Raw genomic sequence first — 19,098 nt, 5'->3', positions numbered from 1 at the left:
CTAACACGGTGAAACCCCGTCTCTACTAAAAATACAAAAAAATGAGCCGGGCATGGTGGTGGGCGCCTGTAGTCCCAGCTACTTGGGAGGCTGAGGCGGGAGAATGGCGTGAACCTGGGAGGCGGAGCTTGCAGTGAGCGGAGATCGCGGCACTGCACTCCAGCCTGGGCGACAGAGCGAGACTGTCTCAAAAAAAAAAAAAAAAAAAAAAAAAGGAAACATATAAGAAGAGAAGGGCAGTTTAATGGCAAATAGACTACAGATGATCCCCCAACTTACAATGGTTAGACTTATCATTTTTTGATTCTAGGATGATGTGAAAGCAATACTTAGTCAGTAGAAACTGTAGTTGAAATTATTAATTTAGATCTTTTCCTGAGCTAGCGATATGCAGGTATGATATTCTCTAATGCTGGGCAGCAGCAGGAGTCAAAGCAGTCAGCCATGCAGTCATGAGAGTAAACAACCAGTATTCTAGTGTACTGTTTTGCCAGATGATTTTGCCCAACTGTAGGCTACTGTAAGTGTTCTGAGCAGGTTTAAGGTAGGCTAGGCTGAACTATGATGTTTGTTTGGTAGGTTAGGTGTATTAAATGCATTTTCAACTTAGATATTTTCAATTTATGATGGGTTTATTGGGATAACACTCATTGTAAGTTGAGGGACATCTCTGTAGTCTTTTCTTTAGTACTGCAGTCTCTCAGGAATGGACCAGCAGTTTACAGAAGTAACTTGGAGAGCTCCTGCAGTCTTGCCTTGTGCATTCATGTCCTAGAATACCAAGTACTTTTGTACTAATCCCCATGGTAGCAAAAGAACAACATATTTATTACCCATTTGGTGATGGCTTGGGATTTAGGATTCTGACAGCTTGCTGCTGGTGCCCTATATATTGACTTCATGCTAAGTGGTGTCAACCAACAGTACATAAGCTATTATTCACTAATTACTCATACTCCTCTTGGCAATACTCTTTGCCAGCTGTGTGTGTTGTGATGGGGAACAGTGTTGTTTTAGGTCTATTGATTGGGAAAACACATTCAGGAAGCAACTAAATTTAGCTCTTTGTTTAACCCCAATTTTTTCTCTCTGGAAATTCCTTTCAGGTTCTTTGGCAGGGCTTCTGTCTCCCGCAGTCACGAATCATCAGACATTTCTCTAGCTTGGGCCTGCCCTGCTAAATAATGGTGTCCAGTGATCACACTCTGGATTGGCCAGGGTCTTTCTGGATCCAGACTTGTAATTTGAAATTCTTTGAAGACTGATTCTACGTGCATGTGTTAAGTTTAAATATAAAACACTAGATGTGTGTGAGCACTCTGTGTTCAGTGGTGAGAACTCCCCAAAGAATACTGCTTAGTAAAGTGTTAAGGCTTCAGAGAAGAATCTTTATTCAACACTCATAAGATTCTTTTTTTAATTTTTTTAAAAATTTTATTATTATTTTTTGAGACAAGTCTTACTCTGGCACCCAGGCTGGAGTGCAGTGGTGCAGTATCAGCTCACTGCAACCTCCACCTACTGAGTTCAAGTGATTCTCCTGCCTTAGCCTCCCATGTAGCTGGGATTACAGGCGCACACCACCACACCCGGCAAATTTTTGTATTTTTAGTAGAGATGGGGTTTCACCATATTGGCCAGGCTGGTCTCGAATTCCTGATCTCAGGTGATCTGCCCACCTTGTCCTTCCAAAGTGCTGGGATTACAGGCATGAGCCACCGTGCCTGGCCTAACACTCATGGTATTCTAAAGGAAATACTTTAAGACAGTTTGGGTCAGTCAAAACACTGTGTTTATTATGTTTATTATGTGTAACTGACTCTAAGATAGTCCTTGCCTTTAAGTTATGAAAATGTAATAGGAGATGGAAAGATTCCATATATGCCCAGAGTCCAGTGAAAGTGTGGACATTAAGTGCACTAGGTGTTGAGAGGCAGGAGAGGTCCTGTAGGCTGCATCAAGGAAGGCTTCATGATGGAAGCCTTGAAACATGGGCAGGATTTCACCAGGCAGAGAGAAAGAGGAAGATATTCATGGGTAGGCTAGGCAGGTGCAGGTGAATAGTATGAGTAAAGGGCTGTGTGGGAGACTGGTCATTAGCTGGCTTGGCCAGGGCAGAGAGTTTGTGCTGGGGAGTAGAAGGAACTAAATACAGCTTTGGACCAGAGCATAGAGGGCCTTGTGTGCCAGTGCTATCCTTGTCCTGTAGTCATAGGGAACAACTGAAGGCTTTTGGATAGGAAAATGACATGATCCAAATCTCTTTTAGGAAGACTGGTCTTGTGGTAGGATTCCAGGTGGAACGAGAGGGGAGAGAAGAGACCAGAGCAGGACCAGTCATGCTCATGATGTAATTTACATACTAGGGATTTGGACCATTGAATGGAAAGGAAACAAAGATATGAGGGAAGCAACAGAGGGCAATTTGATAGGCTATGATGATTGAAAATAGGGTTGAGTGAACAGGAGGATTTGGAGGTATTGAACCTGTGAGGCAGGAAGAATGGCAGCAAGTCAAGTTATTATTAGATTGCACGAATTTATAGTGGGCCAAGCCTACATGGTTTTGTGACCCCCCCCTTTTTTTTTCCCTCCTGCAGTGCTTTGTGCCTGAGCCCAGAGAAAGCAAAGGCAAGAGTTGCTACAATGAGGGATAGAGAGATGTGGGAGTTATTGGTTATTAAGAGCTTTAATGAGGAGTTAAAAGTTATATAGCCAAAGAGAGGCTACTAAGCTGGTTTCCTTATCTATAAAGTGGGCTAATACTGTGGATTAAATGAGATTATGTGGAAAAGTAGCTAGCACAATACCCAATCTGTAATTATTATTCAGTAAATATTTGACTTCAAATGTGAATTTGCAAAGGCCACCTCAGTAAGATTATTTCAAAGCATCAGCATTTATAGAATACCTACTATGTGCCAGAGACTGTTTTAAATACTCTGGGTAAGTCATAGTTCATCACCTTAGGGGCCTCTGAGTATAACCGAACCAAATATGTAAATATACTAATAACAGAAGTGTAGTTGGCTGCAGTGGCTCACACCTGTAATCCCAACACTTTGGGAGGCTGAGGCAGGAGGCTGGCTCGCTTGAGCCTGGCCTAAGCAACATGATGAGACCCCATCTCTACAAAAAAATAAAAATAAAAAATTAGCCAGGGTGCTAACACGGTGAAACCCCGTCTCTACTAAAAATACAAAAAAAAATTAGCCGGGCGTGGTGGTGGGTGCCTGTAGTCCCAGCTACTCGGGAGGCTGAGGCAGGAGAATGGCGTGAACCTGGGAGGCGGAGCTTGCAGTGAGCTGAGATCGTGCCACTGCACTCCAGCCTGGGCAACAGAGTGAGACTCTGTCTCAAAAAAAAAAAAAAAAATTAGCCAGGGTGTGATGGTATGTGCCTGTGGTCCCAGCTACTCGGGAGGCACAGGTTGGGGGATTGCTTGAGGCCAGGAATTCAAGACCAGCCTGGGCAACATAGCAAGATCCTATCTCAACGTTTAAAAAAAATGACTAGAATTCTTCCTTCCGTCTGTTGTAATAAATTCTCTATTCATGAGCCTTTCCTTTTGGGTAGACTTCTTTAACCTCCACCATTTGTTTTCTGCTGTGCAGCCCTCTTCTGTCCTCAAGTATGTAAAAGCCCAGATGGGAGGCAGTAGGGTGCTCTTGGTGCAGGCATCTCTGCAGCTTTGCCTGAAGGATGATCCACTTCCACACTGTGTGCTGAGATTTAGGGAACAGCAAGTGTGTGAGGATGACCCGAACTAGAGTTCCTATTTATTTTCTTAAAAAGGATCCAGTTAAGCTTGAGTGAGGTGCTCTGGTCTGAGCTCCAGCACCTTTTACCAATACTCATTTCTTTTGGAAAAGGCAGTTCTGGTTTCTGCTAGGAAGGGAGGCAGCTGGTGAAGCCACAAATGATTTGTTCCTGCGGCTTTGTGACTCTACTCTTCTCACGCTGGCCAGCTAAGTCTTTGAGCCTTGGTGGGGATGTATCTAGCTCTTAGGACAAGTTTGGCTTTCAGAAAATTCCAGGCTGGCAGCTGGCATTCCATTCCTGCCTCTGAGCCGTAGCTGCCTTCCTCTGCTTCTTGTCACCAAGAGTCCCTCTAGAAGTAATCTAAGGCTTTCAAGACCAGCAGTGTTTTTATCTCCTCAAAAATAGGTAGTCAAGAAATCTGTTTTGATTTTTTTGCATGTGTGTTCAAAAGGAATTCAGGAAGAAATAAATCTTGGAGTTTAGAAGTGCCACTGAAGAATTTTACCTGGAGGTAGTGAGGTCTCCTTTGGCAGCTGTTGTACTCTTGCAGAGAATTCTTCCCATTGAGAGAATCAAGTGTCTACCACCATGGAGCTGGTCAGCATCTCATTGCCTTCTCACCCATAGACCCAACCCATGCAGGGTCCTGCCTTGTCTCCCCATAACCCCCTCCCCAACTTCATTCCCCAACTGTATGTGTATGGATTAGATCAGGTGCCACAAGGATGTCATTCTGGGAGACATCAGGAAATAAATTCTGGGTGGTGTTCTGGACAGAACACCTGCACTGGATAAACCTGTGCTCCTCTACGAAGTGTCACAGCTTTTCACTGAACACAGCTAATGAGCCTAGTTTCTAAATTTGTGTCTCCAGCAGGCAGACTTCCCTGCCAGTGACTTGGTTGAGTTGGGGAACCTCAGGCTCTAGCAGATCCTTCAGTGCCAGGTGTGGAAGAATGTATCAGTCCCTTTCTTTACCTTGGAATCCTTCAGAGTTCCTGGGCCTGGATAATCGGGTGGATGGTTGTCATAGGCCTGAAGGGCTTCGTTATGATCATTGGTGATCTCATGAGGTTTTAGAGCAGTACTGTTAAGATAGGTGTCTTGGCTGGACTCCTACCCCAGTAATGAACCATTGTGCTTCTTACATGTTTTCCAAGAGTTTAAGCTCAAACCAAGGGCTAGAGGATCTGGAGCCTAGTGCATTAAAGCCTGACACCTGAGTTTTTATGTAACTGCCCATTGGTCATTCCAGAAATGCACTGGTCCCTGCTAATGTGACTGCTTTGCTAATATGTGCCCTCTTGCCATTCCAGAGCCACAAGTGCCTAGACAGAGTGAGAAAGGAGTTTGATTTCTATGTATATACCATTCTCTTGAAATTCAGCAATCAGGCTGAGGCAGATGGATCACTTGAGGTCAGGAGTTTGAGACCAGCCTGACCAACATGTTGAAACCCTGTCTCTACTAAAAATATAAAAATTAGCTATCCGTGGTGGCACATGCCTGTAGTTCCAGCTACTTAGGAGGCTGAGGCAGGAGAATCACTTGAACCCAGGAGGTGGAGTTTGCAGTAAGCCGAGATCGCACCACTGCACTCCAGCCTGGGCGACAGAACTAGACTCCTTTCTTAAAAAAAAAAAAAAAAAAGGTCTGGAAAGGACTAGGGAGGTCATTTTTTCTAATTTAATATGCAGCCACTGTGTTCTGTAGCAGCCTTGGCAACAGATTTTTCTTTATCCTCAGTAGTATTCATTCTGGCCCCAGAGTCTCTCCTTCCTTCAAAATTTCACTTGAAATTTTCATGACCTTTTAGTTCCTTATGCTATCCTATAGGTTCCCTATGTCCCTTGAAATCAATTCTCCTTGGTCTTTCTGTTCTTACTTTCTACCCCTGTCAACTTTATCCTGCATAAAACAGCTCAGCTTTTAAAACCTTCTGACCTTGGCCCTGCCCACTGCTCTACACTGAGCCTTCATACCAGCCTCTGGGCTTCAGGCAGGGACATTTTCATCTGCACATGTCACATGCATTCTGGCCTCTGAGAAGTTCATGGTTCTCCACTCCTACCTGGAGTCCCTCTTCTATTCATTGTGACTACAGTCCTGCCTGTCTTTCAAGGCATAGTTCAAATTGAGACCTGACATCTCCTACCTGTAGCTCCTGATTTGAAATTGATACTTTGCACTCGTGCTCAGGATAACACAGTTTAAGGCTGTTGTGTTATTTTCTGAAGTTTGCACCTATGTATTTTTTTGTTTCTAGTTAGATTATAAGACTGGGGGGCCGGACGCAGTGGCTCACGCCCGTAATCCCAACACTTTGGGAGGTCGAGGCGGGTGGATCACCTGGGGTCAGGAGTTCAAGCCCAGCCTGGCCAATATGGTGAAATCCTGTCTCTACTAATAATACAAAAATTAGCTGGGCGTGGTGGTACACGTCTGTAATTCCAGCTACTGGGGAGGCTGAGGCAGGAGAATCACTTGAACCCGGGAGGCGGAGGTTGCAGTGAGCCGAGATCATACCATTGCACTCCAGCCTGGATAACAAGAGTGAAACTCTGAACTCTGTCTCAAAAAAAAAAAACAACAAAACAACAACAACAACAACAAAAAGACTGGGAACAGTCTCTGTATTTCTACTCGTTTTATTTTCTCTATCTCCCCGGCTGTTCCCCACTTCACCACTGACTTGCTTGATGTACTGTTACTCTATAAACATTTTTAAATCATATTTGGAAGCACTTAACTTTGTTTCCCTTTTTCCTTCCCAACTCTTTTTTGAGACAGGTCTCTATCGCCCAGGCTAGATAGAGTGCAGTGGCACAATCTCAACTCACTGCAGCCTCTGCCTCCTGGGCTCCCCTGACCTCAGCCTCCCTAGTAGCTGGTACCACAGATATGCGCTGCCACCCACAGCTAATTTTTTTTTTTTTTTTTTTGTATTTTTAGTAGAGATAGGGTTTTACCATGTTGCCCAGGATGGTCTCGAACTCCTGAGCTCAAGTGATCTGCCCACCCTTGGCTTCCCAAAGTGCTGGGATTACTCTTTGGCCGGGCATGAGCCACCTGCCTGGCACCCCCCCCCCAAATTTTTTTATTGAAAAAAATTTCAAACTTACAGAAAAATTGCTAGAATAGTATAATGAACAACCATATACCCTTCATTTAGGTTCACCAGTTAACATTGTGACATATTTGTTTTATATAAAATACATACGAGCACACACACATATTTCTGAACCATTTGAGATTTAGTTGTACTCATCATTAGATTTCATCCCTAAATACTTCCACAGCACATAAATTCAGTGTGATATATATTGCTCTACACAACCACACTACAAGATTGCTCTCAGCAAAATTTAAATTATTACAAAAATACTATCTAATATACTCCGTATGCAAAACTTCCCAATTATCCCAGTAATATCCTTTATAGCTATATTTTTAATCATCCATTGCACATTACATTCAGCTGTCATATCTCTTCTGTTTCCTTTAAACTAGAACAGTTCCTACAACTTTTGTTGTCCTTTGTGATACTGATATTAGTGAAGAATCTAGGCCAATTGATTTGCCGAATGTCTTAGTTTTGATGTATTGTTTGTTTCCTTTTGATCTGATTCATGTTAAACATGTTTTCTAGGATTTTGTTAGGGCTGTGTCTTTCTCAAGGCGTCACATCAGGGAGTACATTGTATCCCCTTGTCCCATCACTGGGGCTGTTTGACCACTTGGTAAGGTGTTGACCACCAGATTTCTTCCTCGTAAAGATAATTTTTCCCTTCATAATTAGTAGGTTTTTGTTGAGCAGTTCTTTGCCTCTTAAAGTTCAAAGCTTGTTCCAGTGGAGCTTTAGTATGAAGGAATGAGGTCCACTGTGGACATGGGGCTGGTCTAGTTGTAAGTGGGGAAGGGAAGAGGTGGGGAGTCAGATTTATTTATATATATATATATATGTACACTTTAAGTTCTGAGATACATGTGCAGAATGTGCAGGTTTGTTACATAGGTATACACACGTGCCATGGTGGTTTGCTGCACCCAACAACCCGTCATCTACATTAGGTATTTCTCCTAATGCTATCCCTCCCCCACACCCTGACAGGCCCCGGTGTGTGATGTTCCCCTCCCTGTGTCCATGTGTTCTCATTGTTCAGCTACCACTTAAGAGTGGAGTCAGATGTATTGAATGCAATGAAGGGAAGTAAGCAGCGTGCTGACACCTGACAGATGAGGAGCCCGCTGTGTAGGGGTAGCGTTGGAAGAGAGAATAGAGCCCCAGAAGAGAGAATAAAGTGTTGGGATGGAGAAAGCATGTGAAGCGAACTGTCTCTTGAGGCCAGAAGGAACTTGGAGAATTTAGGAACCAGAAGGTGGCCAAGGGGTCTGGGGTACATGTTGGGTATCAGGTAAAGGTAGTGAGGTAGACAGGCCAGATCACAGCAGGTCTTGTGGGTCATAATAAAGAGTATCGTGAATGTGTAGTTAGGTTTCTTATAACAAATCCTTCCTTCAGAGAACACTTGACACTAAATTGCATTACTACCAGTTTGTGGTAGCTTTAGTGTAGATCTCTAGGGACTCTGTACATTGCTGGTCAGGGGGTATAAATTTACCAGTGGATTTATATCCCTAAAGGAACCAGTGTGACATCAGCACTCAGTTTTGTTAGCTGCCACAGAAGAGAATCAGAAGTCATAGTCCTGGAGAAATCCCATGCCTGTAAATGAGCTGTGCTCCTTATTGATAAGACTTGGGACACATGCAGCGTTTCCAATTAAAGGGCCAATCAGTGAGAGGATTGAGTTAGATCTGAGATAACACTTTGTTGTGTGATCTTTGTTACACAACAGAAAGACTAGGCAGGTCTGAAGGAGAGAGGAACCTTGGACATGGTACTACTGAAGGGTGTCTGTGTCGGGGGGAGTGGGGACGCATTTATGTGTCCATAAGGGAGGGAAAGGCCTGAAATGCTGTGTGCTGGAATGAGCAGTGCCAAAGTGATGACCTGACAAGGGGCAGACTGCAGCCGGCACGGGCACTGCTGGACCACTGCGTCCCATGGTCCAAAGAGACAGCCTCAGCCTCATGCAGTGGAAATCAGGTGTGCAAGGAGGAGTTTTCTTTCCTGGCCTGTACTGAGTGTACTTGTTGTCTTCCTTGATACCCTAAGGTCAATCAGATCCTAAGAAGTTCTCTGCTTGTCACGATCTGGTTATAATTATCTCTCCCTTTCTTGTTTCACCAGCAGCTGTAAAATACATATTAATGCTCAAAGAAACCCTACCAACTGATTTTACTGCCTTGATTCCCGAACAATAAAGATCTACCTTCCAACTCAAACATAATTAGACTTGGCCCATGTTCAGGCTTTGGCAGTGGCAGTGTTGTTGTTTGCAATTTACACGCTATGTTCTTGGTTCCTTTCCTTTGGAATTTATTTTATTCCCTTGGTCTGTTTCTGATAAGCCAGTCCAACTTGTTGGACTTATGTGTATAAATGTTTGAAAGGAACATTTTGTGGTGTTTGTACGTTCCTTTCAGAGGAACAGTCAGAGTAGAGTTTTAGACCCCATAACTGCCAGACTCTGAGCAGAAAGACTCTTGGCTTTGTCTTTCTCCAGGCTGCAAAAATATGCTGATTCACCAACAGTGCCCCTTCCCCCAACAAAGATCAGTGAGGAGATGGTAAGAGACTCACAGCTTCCAGCAGCAGCATCTAGCCAGCCAGTGGGGGGTGATGTCTCCTCTCCTGTACCATTAAGTTTTGTACTGTTAAGGACTGTGAGGGCACAGCTAGCAGAAAATGCTTCTGCCTGCTCCCAGAGAGCCCTCAGAATGAGGGGGCAGGGGAGGGGCTGCCTGCCTGTACACGTAGCACAAGAGCCAGACCTAGAAAGAATGCTTGATTTGTGGAGTAGCAGGCCCAAGACTCACTGCCCTGACCCATTTCAAATCTAACAGACAGAGTTCTGATAAATAGGTGAAGAAATGCATAGACGAGTGAAAGCTCTGCCTTGCGTGACTCTGCAGGTAAAGAGGGTGTTTGAAGTAGTCAGATGCATGACTTGTCTGACAGGTTTGAGTTGTTCGTGGCTTAGGACTTTTGAAAATTGTTCAGCCTAATTAGTTCTGATAATATGTGCGTGTCTGAAGCAGGCCATAAAAATGGCTGTTTTAATCAGCTGTTGACATGCAAGGTCAGTCTGCAGCCTCCAGCACTGGCACCTGAGATACCAATGACTGACATTTCAGAAAGAGGTGGGAGGAGAGACTCAGTGCTCCTAATGGCACTGTTTGTTGCCTCTCCCCAGCCCAGGAATAGGACTTGGGCAGGTAGAGGGGCTCAGTTAGCCAACAGGATAGTGTTAGTGTTTATTTGATACGTTAGACCTTTTTTATCATCATCATTACATGACATTGTTATTCTGCCTTCCCTGAGAGGATACAGACCTGGGTCCTATAGTTTCAGTCTTTGTGCTTGGTTTCCTGTTGTTAAAACATGAAGCTATAGCCTCATTCTCTGTGGTTTTAAGAATATGCAGGTAGGACTGGACCTGATAGATAACCTCAAGAGATTTCTCCCGACAGGACCAGTGAAGAAAACAGATTTTTCTAGACAAGGCTCTGGAACAATGGAAGGAGATAAATGTACTGAAAACTTTTATTAACTTTTATTCCCTAACTCTTCTACCTTAGAGTTAGGCCAGTCCAGAAATGGCACTAGGTTTGCATCATTTATATGTCTGAGGACCTGATAAGAACTCAACTCTGTTGATAAGTGTAGCTGGAACAAGTTGAGAAGGCGAAGGCTGAAGAAGTAAAAGATTAATTTCCTTACCTCAGGCAGTTGACAGTCCAGTATAATTGAGGACACAGGATCTAAAAAGGTACCTGATCTAGCTGGACAAAGCGAGGACGTCCCACAGTGGCTTGCTGATTGGAATCTGCGTTGGTTGGTCCACTGGCCGGTGAAGCCAAGTGGGGCTCTTTGGGAAAGGGTCTGCTGGTTAGCCCAGTGGCTTTGGCATTTGTAAGATGGCATTGGCTTCTTGGAGGGAGCAATACGTTGGTTGTCAAGGTAAGAGCTGTCCATTGCAGATCCAAATTTTTGGGTTTGCTGTTTCTTTCCTGGTATGTTGACACTGGTGCATATAATAATACTATAGACTTCTTCACATACACCAGCTGCTGTAGATGTTGGCTTTGAGCCTTGAAAAACCAAGTATTTTCCACAGTGTACTTTCAGTGACTAATTCTCCCCAACTTTTATAAAAGTTACCCTTTTTTAAAGCCAGCCATAGCTTACTTAACTTGTACTCCTTCCCTGTTTCGTGAGTACTGGGTTACACCCAACTCAGATGGGGAGAAAATGATAAATTATTTGAGAAAACAACTTTGCTAGCTAAGTTTCTTAATCAAAAAGGAAGGGGTAAATAGAAGAGAGAAGGAAGAGGAAGAGGGAAGCAGATGGAACAAGTCCTCCTGCCCTACAGTTGAGGAGAACAGCAGGGACCAGAGGGCCATTAGGGTTAGCTAGTGTCTGTGTCTGTTCCACTTCTCAGGAAGGACAAGGGGCCTGCTTGTGAGGAAACCCCGCTGCCCAAGATGGCATTTCCCCCACTTTGGGAAAATCATGTTCTCTTCTCATGTGCCTGATAGGTTGCTGTTACAGGCTGTGTGCTGGTCTCGATAGCACTAAATATATCCTGGTAGATTTGGCCTTTGTGGTCTAAAGCTAAACTGCTAAGGGAGCTTAAGTTTGTCCCCACTCTGTGGTGACCTGGAACAAGGTGTTACTTGGTTCACCAGTCACTACTTGAGCTCTGCAGAGCTGCAGAGCGTGCCTTAGTCCCGGAAGATGAAGAGGATGGGCCAGGGGTGGTCCATGGTAAAATGTTGGCATTTGCAGAATCTTGGATAGAGTATACCTGGTTTGGACTTGGTTTCTGTAGTCACTTTCCCTTTCTCTTCTCCTTTTGAACTGCAGACTCTGGCCTGGTTGTCCCAAGTATTTCCTATGAGCTGCATAAAAAGCTGTTGTCCGTGGCTGAGAAGCATGGGCTGACCCTTGAGCGGAGACTGGAGATGACAGGTGTGTGTGCCAGTCAGATGGCACTGACCCTCCTCGGAGGACCTAACAGGTAAATGTCTGTAAACTGGCAGGGACTCAATGTGGAGTAAGGATGCTCTGCCTGGCCACCACCACAGTGCCTCCCATACACACATATGAGTTCATTAGGCAGTTTCTGCTCATCTGATGGGAGTGTCTCTCTGAAGTCACTTTCCTGGATGCTGTGAGGCTTCTTTGCCCCTCCTCAGACCCATCTCCTAGATGTCCTCATTATTCTTCTGGCAAGCTGCCTTTTGACTCTCTCCTGATAGCAGCCATCTGGCCTGAGACTCCTGCTAACTATCAGAAGCCTTCCTTCTAGGAACCTTCGGAGACCTGGCCTTTGGCACTCATCATTTACTTTACGTGGCTGGGATGCAAATCAGTCTCCATACCTGAGAGCTTCCAGAACCACACTGACAACTGAGTAGGGGAGCTGGAGTTTGGCACCTTCCCACCTGCCCCTTATGCTCATATATCAAGGGCAGTGCCTTATTTTATTTGTAGACAGACTGATACCAGGTGCCAGACCTTCTGCTAGACACCGGGGACACGAAGAATAAAATACTTTGCCTTTCCTCTAGTAGCCCAGTGAGGTCTCTAGAAAGTATAGTGCTGTGGTAGAGGAAACAAAACTCTCCAGTAAGCCATATTATTGCCCCAGGCTGGAGAAACCAGTCACCCTTCTGGAGCAGTGGCATCCAAGCTGAGCCCTGACGAACAAGTGGTGATTAACAGGGGCAAGCGAGAAAGAAGAAGGCATTCTTTTTTTTTTTTTGAGACAGGTTCTCACTCTGTCACCCAGGCTGGAGCACAGTGGCACAATCTCAGCTCACTGCAACTTCCACCTCCTGAGCTTGAGCGATTCTCCCACCTCAGCCTCATGAAGTAGCTGAGACTGCAGGCATGTGCCACCATGCACAGCTAATTTTTTGTGTTTCTGGTAGAGACAGGGTTTCGCCATGTTGTCCAGGCTGGTCCCAAACTCTTGGCCTCAGGTAATCTGCGTGCCTCTGCCTCCCAAAGTGCTGGGATTACAGGTGTGAGCCATTGCACCTGGCCAAGAAGAAGGTATTCTAAGTACAGGGAGTAGCATGTGCCAAGGGCAGAGAGAATCGAGAGACCATGGCACATGGTTGTTGGCAATCCGTAAGTCACTGTGTGGCTGGAAAGTAGGGCCTCAGTACAGCTGAGTGGTAGGGAGCTGCTGAAGACATTTCAGTAGAGCTATGACATGGTTAGTCTTGTGTTTTAAAAAGATGATTTTTAGCTACAGTGAGGACAGTAGATTCAATGGAGGCAAGACTGAAGGCAGTGAGATCAGGTAGAAAACTGCAAAACTTAGAAAACTGAGCCAGGGCCCAAGTGATGGTGGCCCAACTAGGGAAGCAGGGATCAGAAAAGTGGACAAACCAGGTTTGGTGAGGCATGCCTATAATCCCAGTTACTCCAGAGGCTGCAGTGGGAGGATTGCTTGAGCCCAGGAGTTCGAGGCCAGCCTGGGCAACGTAGTGAGACTTTGTCTGTCTCTCTTTTTTTTTTTTTGTCTCTTAGAAAGAGAAGTGGACAGATGGGTGGTGGTGGTGGTGGTGTTGTTGTTGTTGTTGTTGTTGTTTTTAAGGTAAATTCAGCAGGGCAAGGTAATTGAATGGATTTTAGAGGTAATGGAAAGTATAATGTCAGAAATCAGTGAACTTCAAGTTTTCTAGCCTGGACATCTGGTTGGATGGTGGTAACATTCACTGTGATAGGAAACATGGGAAGAAGAGCAGGTTTGGGAGAGACGGTGGGTTTTGTTTTGGATGTGTTGAGTTTGGAATACCTGTGAGATATCCAAATAGTCTCTTAGCTATAAGGATCTGAAACTTAGGCCAGGCGCAGTGACTCACACCTGTAATCCCTATACTTCGGGAGGCCAAGGCGGGCATATCACTTGAGGTCAGGAGTTCAAAACCAGCCTGGCCAACATGGCGAAACCCTGTCTCTACTAAAAATATAAAAATTAGCCAGGCGTGGTGGCAGGTGCCTGTAGTCCCAGCTACTCAGGAGGCTGAGGCAAGAGAACTGCTTGAACCTGGGAGGAGGAGGTTGCAGTGAGCTGAGATCACGCCACTGCACTCCAGCCTGGGCAACAAGAGCAAGACTCCATCTCAAAAAAAAAAAAAAAAAAAGATCTGAAGTTCAGAAAAGGGTCTTAGCTGATGCTAGAGATTTAGGAGTTGTCAGCTTGTAGATGGTGTAAGAGTAGATGAGATCATATAAGGAGAAGGTGTGAAAAGAAAGGGCCTAGGGTGGGATTCTGGGGAACGTCGGCATGTAAGGCACAGTTAGAAGGATGAAGAAGAAGGCAGGAGAGGTAAGAAACCAAGAGGGTAGCATGTAAGAACCAAGGAAATAGTCTTTGAAGAAAAAAGGAACGGCCGGCAATGGTACTGCTGAGAGATCAATCAAAATTAGAGTTGACAAGTGCCTGTTGGATTTTTCGGTAAAGAGGAGGATGTGGGCAACCTTGTGGGAGAGTGGTGTCTGGAGTGGGGAGGCCACTTCCAAAGAGCAGGGCAGATCTGGGTTCACTGGGGCAAGGAAAGCCTCCTTTCCCTGAGCAGCACTCACAGATCCAAAGCCTCACATGATAGGATGTTGCTTCCCACAGGGCCCCTTCCCTATTTGCAAAATGGAACCTGGTCCTTGGCTTGTGCTTCCAGCCATGGTGTTTGGGAGTGCTTGCCAGAAAACTGATATTGCAGATAAATCCTGTAGCTCCTCACTCCAGCCTATTTTCATTCTCTGGGCCTGATAATGTGTTTGGATGGAAGGCATCTCCTGATTGTGAAGTGATCTTAATTCAAGCAGGCTTACTCCAAGCCAGATGTAAGATTTCCACCTCCCTCATCCTATTTGACTTGGGGGTTGGAGTGTTAGTTTTTCCTTGTTCTTTGATTTAGGCCTGCTTCCTAGCTGTTAGATCTTTGGGCTCTCCTGTGCCAGGGAAGAGCCAGGGAAATGCCTACAGGAGGGGGTAGTGTGAGGTGCCCTCTGAAAGAGCATCAGGCCCGTGTGTCTGGTGTCTCCTGCACCTCCTCCCAGAGCCGCTGTTGGGGGCACTTTGAGACCATTAAGTGGCTTCCCAGAAACATTAGTTTTGGGGCAGGAGCTGAATGTCCTTACCAAATCACACTCCTCTCTAGCCAGCTTCTTGGGGCTGGCTGTCCTTGTGCCAGTCTTTTCTCTTAGTGTCTGAACTATCCAAAGGTCCATCTCCTGTCCTTTGTAGCAGTTGCTGATGTTGAGAAATCAGACCCGTGGTTAGTAATCTTGAAGTTTAATGTATGTCAGGTGCCATGCAGTGTTCCACAGTGCTTTCACAACATAATTTAATGTGATCCTCATAACTTCACCTCAAAGCTAAATAATAGCCCTGTGTTTTTGGATAAGCACACTGTGGCTCAGAGAGCTGAGGGACTTGCCCACATGATACTGCTGGTACACAGTCCAGCCAGGCCTCTAATCCACATAGGTCCATTTCCAGTGCCCATATACTCTACACCTTGCCGCTGGGTGTGTGAATGCCATGCTCTGCTTCTTTTGATTGGGGGCGGGAGAGGTTCTCCCTGAGAGGAAGAACCCTTTTAGAGAACAAAGTGAGTCAGATTCCACAACTCTGCAGCATCCTCTGAAGGGAGCAATTCTCATCATATTTCCTCTAAATGCAGAAATGGGAAGGCGAATGGTTTGGTGTCTGGAATATAGAGTAGATTGTTAAATTCTCCAAAATGTGTTTGGGAATGGGGGCAGTTATGAAGCTCCTCTTAGCTCGACAACATCTTGTCATCTTCCTCCCTTTGGGAAACCGGTAAGTGACTATCATTGCTCTGCCACTAGGCAGGGACCTATGGCCTTGCCGTCCATCTCCTCCCTACCTTGCTGCCCCATGAGCCAACTGTGCTGCCTATGAGTTGGGCACAGCTCTGGGGCTAATCCGCTTTATCTCCTTATTTGTGGCTTCTCTGAGTCTAGAGGAGTCTCAGCTTTGAATAGCAGAAAACTGGAAGTGACTGCTTCATCCAAGGCAGCTGCTAGCCTAGGAGGCCAGGTAACCCTTGGCCTGCTGCCTCCGCCATGGTCAGCACTGACTGAGTACCTTACCTTCTTTGTGTGAGGCTCTGCTAAGTGCTGGGCATCCGATAATCTGCACAGCATCCTATGAAATAGATACTGTTAATGCCTGCAGCATTGCTTTCATTAACTTCAGTAAGCTACTAAGCTCAGTAAAGAGAACCATTGGCAACTGACTGAGGAGAATGGAGAGCTATGGTACTTGCTGTGAGCTTATTAGGAGTTGAGGAGAGGTAAAGGCATGAGCCAGAGTAATCCCAGCAGAGGTAAGCCTTGAGCTGGATCTCCAAGAAAAGGCGGTTCAGAGTTTGGAAAGTGAAAGGCTTTCTGGGCAGGGGATGTAGTTTGAGCATAAGCAGGAAAGAGCCTTACAAGTGCAGGAGAGGATGAGACCAGCCCTGCTGGAGTGAAGCAGACACGTTGGGGAAGAAGAGCAGAGAAGGCTGCAGAGGAACTACTAAGTGTTCATGGGTCAGCAAAGCGGTGTTCTGGCAACAGTGTTGTGTGGAGCAAGATCTGGGTGAACCACTTAGTGGGAGGACCCAGCAATGATGTGAGGTTGGGGTTTGGGACAACAGGAGTGCCACCCTATAGACCTGGCCTGCAGTGGATTTTGTCCCCCTCTGGAGCCTGGGACTTGGTGAGCAGTGGGTAAGAGATCTGAGACCAATAGGTGCTACAGGCAATTGTCTGGTATAGGGTGCAAGGGATTGGCAAGTATGTAGCTGATACTGCTTCTTCACCTTCTTTTCCAGGTTGAATCCCAAAAATGTTCACCAGAGGCCTACAGTGGCTCTACTGTGTGGACCTCATGTGAAGGGGGCTCAGGGTATCAGCTGTGGAAGGCACCTAGCCAACCATGATGTCCAGGTCATCCTTTTCCTGCCCAATTTTGTCAAGATGTTGGAATCTATCACCAACGAGCTGTCGCTCTTCAGCAAGACCCAAGGCCAACAAGTGTCTAGCCTCAAAGGTGAGCACTTAGGCAAGGCTGGGCTGAAGGCCTCCTCCCTCCTTAGCAGTTTGATGGTCTCGTCATGCCACCCAGTGGCGACAGGTGCAAAGGCACTACGTGTGTAAGGATGGTGCTTCGCCTCTTAAGGAGTCTTAGAACAGTAATATACTACTTCCCATCCCCTTATGCTTCTCCCTCTCCGACTACTCACATGAAGAGCCGGGGACCCATTGGTCCATTCCACAAATATTCGTTGAACAGGCACTCTTCCTGATGCTAGGGATATGGCAACAGATTTTTTAAAATCCATTCTTCTGTGGAGCTTATATTCTGGTTAGGAGGAACAAAAAGATATGTAACATACTTGTGTAGTTGTAGTAAGTGATGTGGATAAAAACAAAGCAGGGAAAGGAGGCATGTTGGAGGACTGGGTGGAGAGTAGGAGACTTGGACATTTCAGGGTCAGGTCATGATGGGCCTTGGGGATGACCACAAGGATTTGGGCTTTTACTCTGGTGAGATGGGCAGTCATTGAAGGAATAAGTAGAGAAATGATATAATCAAATTTAGGTTCCAGATGATCATTCTGGGTGCTGTTTGAGAGTAGACTACACAGAGGAGTACAGAGAAGTGTCAAGATGCTGTTGTGATCATGGGAGAGAGAGATTATGGTGGCTAAGACAGAGTGGTAGTGCCAGAGGTGGTGAAGGTAGTTAGTTTCTAAATCAGTTTTGGAGATAGAATCCACAGACTGGATGTATGGGGGGTGGGAGAAAGAGAAGAGTTGGCAATGGCTCCAAAGTTTTTGGCCTCAGTAACTGAGGTGCGATCACTGAGATGGGAAAACTTGATAGAGAAGGTTTGGGGAGGAACAGCAGAAGCTCAGCTTGAGACACCTATTGGATATGCAGGTGGAAATGTTGATAGGGAACGAGTTATATGAATCTGAAGTGAAAGGATTCAGCCTAGGGTTACAAGCCATAGGGAATATTTAAGCCATGAGGAGCCTGGATATGCTGTCACATAGGAAGAGAGTAGATACAGAAGTTGGAAAACTGAGCTCTTTATTTAGAAGTCAGGGAGTAAAGAGCCTAACCAAAGAGATGGGACAGGAATGGTCAGTGAGGGAGGAAGAAAACCAGGAGAGTATGGTAGCTGAAAGCCAAGTGAAGAAAGGAGCATGTGGTCAGTGTGTCAGCAAGCCCCGTTCTAGGTTGAGGTCAAAGGAAGACAGAATCGACCACTGGATTTAGCATCTCTGTGGAGGCTCCTGGTGAGCTTGATGAGTGGTCTTAAGTGGAGTGGTAGGGACAGAGTCTGACTGGAATGGGTTTAAATGAGAACAGCAGGGAGAAGAATTGGAGAGAGCAAATATGGCCCAGAGAAGGGACTTCACCAGAGGTCAGATAGTGAGTCAAGGGCAAAGCCTGGACCAGAAACTTCACCTGCTAAGTCTTGGGCCAGGCTCCTGTGGGCACACAGAAGATAGGATGCCACTCTCACTCTTGAGAGCCTCATCACCCACAGGGACTCCCCACGGTGGCACATTCTAAGCAGGGAAGTTGTGGGTCTCTAGCTGAGAAATGCTAATACTCTAGGCTGAGAGCTGGGAAGGGGGCCTGGTGTGGGTTCCCCTTGTAATTTTTAACATGATGCCCCCTTCCAGGCAGTTCTTCCTCTTGCTGCCCAAAAGTTTTCCTATCCCAGCTGCTCCAGGACACAAGTCTCAACGACCATTAAGTTTGGTCTGATTTATGCTATTCTCAGTTTAACTTCTTAGGCCAGTACAGGATCTACATACTTGTTGAGACATCCTTTTCTAATACTGTCCCAGAAGCCTGGTTAGAGCAGAGGAGCCTGGGAGAATAGTAATAGGTTCCCTCTTAATTCTTAATTAAGGTTGGGCTGAGTGGAGGACCCATTCCTGTGAGATAATGAGTACGAGAGAGGACAGGCTTGCTAGAGTAGAATGAGTAGGCCAGCTGGAATAGAATAAGCATGCTCTCACCTGCTCACCCTTCTTGGGTCAGCAGATAGCAGTCAGCTCCTGTTTTTGCTGGACCTGAGTGGGGTTTCCCTGTGATGGCCACCTTGACAGTGGACTCTGCCTTCCCAGAGGTCATAAGGTGCCCAGGGCATTAGTTGG

At 45.8% G+C, this 19,098-nt stretch overlaps 1 protein-coding gene across 1 annotated transcript in view; it reads left to right on the top strand.

Annotated features, from left to right (window-relative positions):
• Positions 1-19,098, top strand: part of EDC3 (enhancer of mRNA decapping 3) — a 65,355-nt gene that overhangs the window by 43,537 nt on the left and 2,720 nt on the right. Inside the window, exons 5-6 of the mRNA XM_003811102.5 lie at positions 11,759-11,912; positions 16,753-16,970. Of these exons, the coding sequence (XP_003811150.1) occupies positions 11,759-11,912; positions 16,753-16,970 (372 nt within the window). The remainder of the gene's footprint in view (positions 1-11,758; positions 11,913-16,752; positions 16,971-19,098) is intronic.

Source organism: Pan paniscus, chromosome 16, assembly GCF_029289425.2.
Source record: "Pan paniscus chromosome 16, NHGRI_mPanPan1-v2.0_pri, whole genome shotgun sequence".
Taxonomy (NCBI): domain Eukaryota; kingdom Metazoa; phylum Chordata; class Mammalia; order Primates; family Hominidae; genus Pan; species Pan paniscus.
The sequence above is the reverse complement of the archived record's forward strand: the minus strand, read 5'-3'. Positions and strand labels throughout refer to the sequence as shown.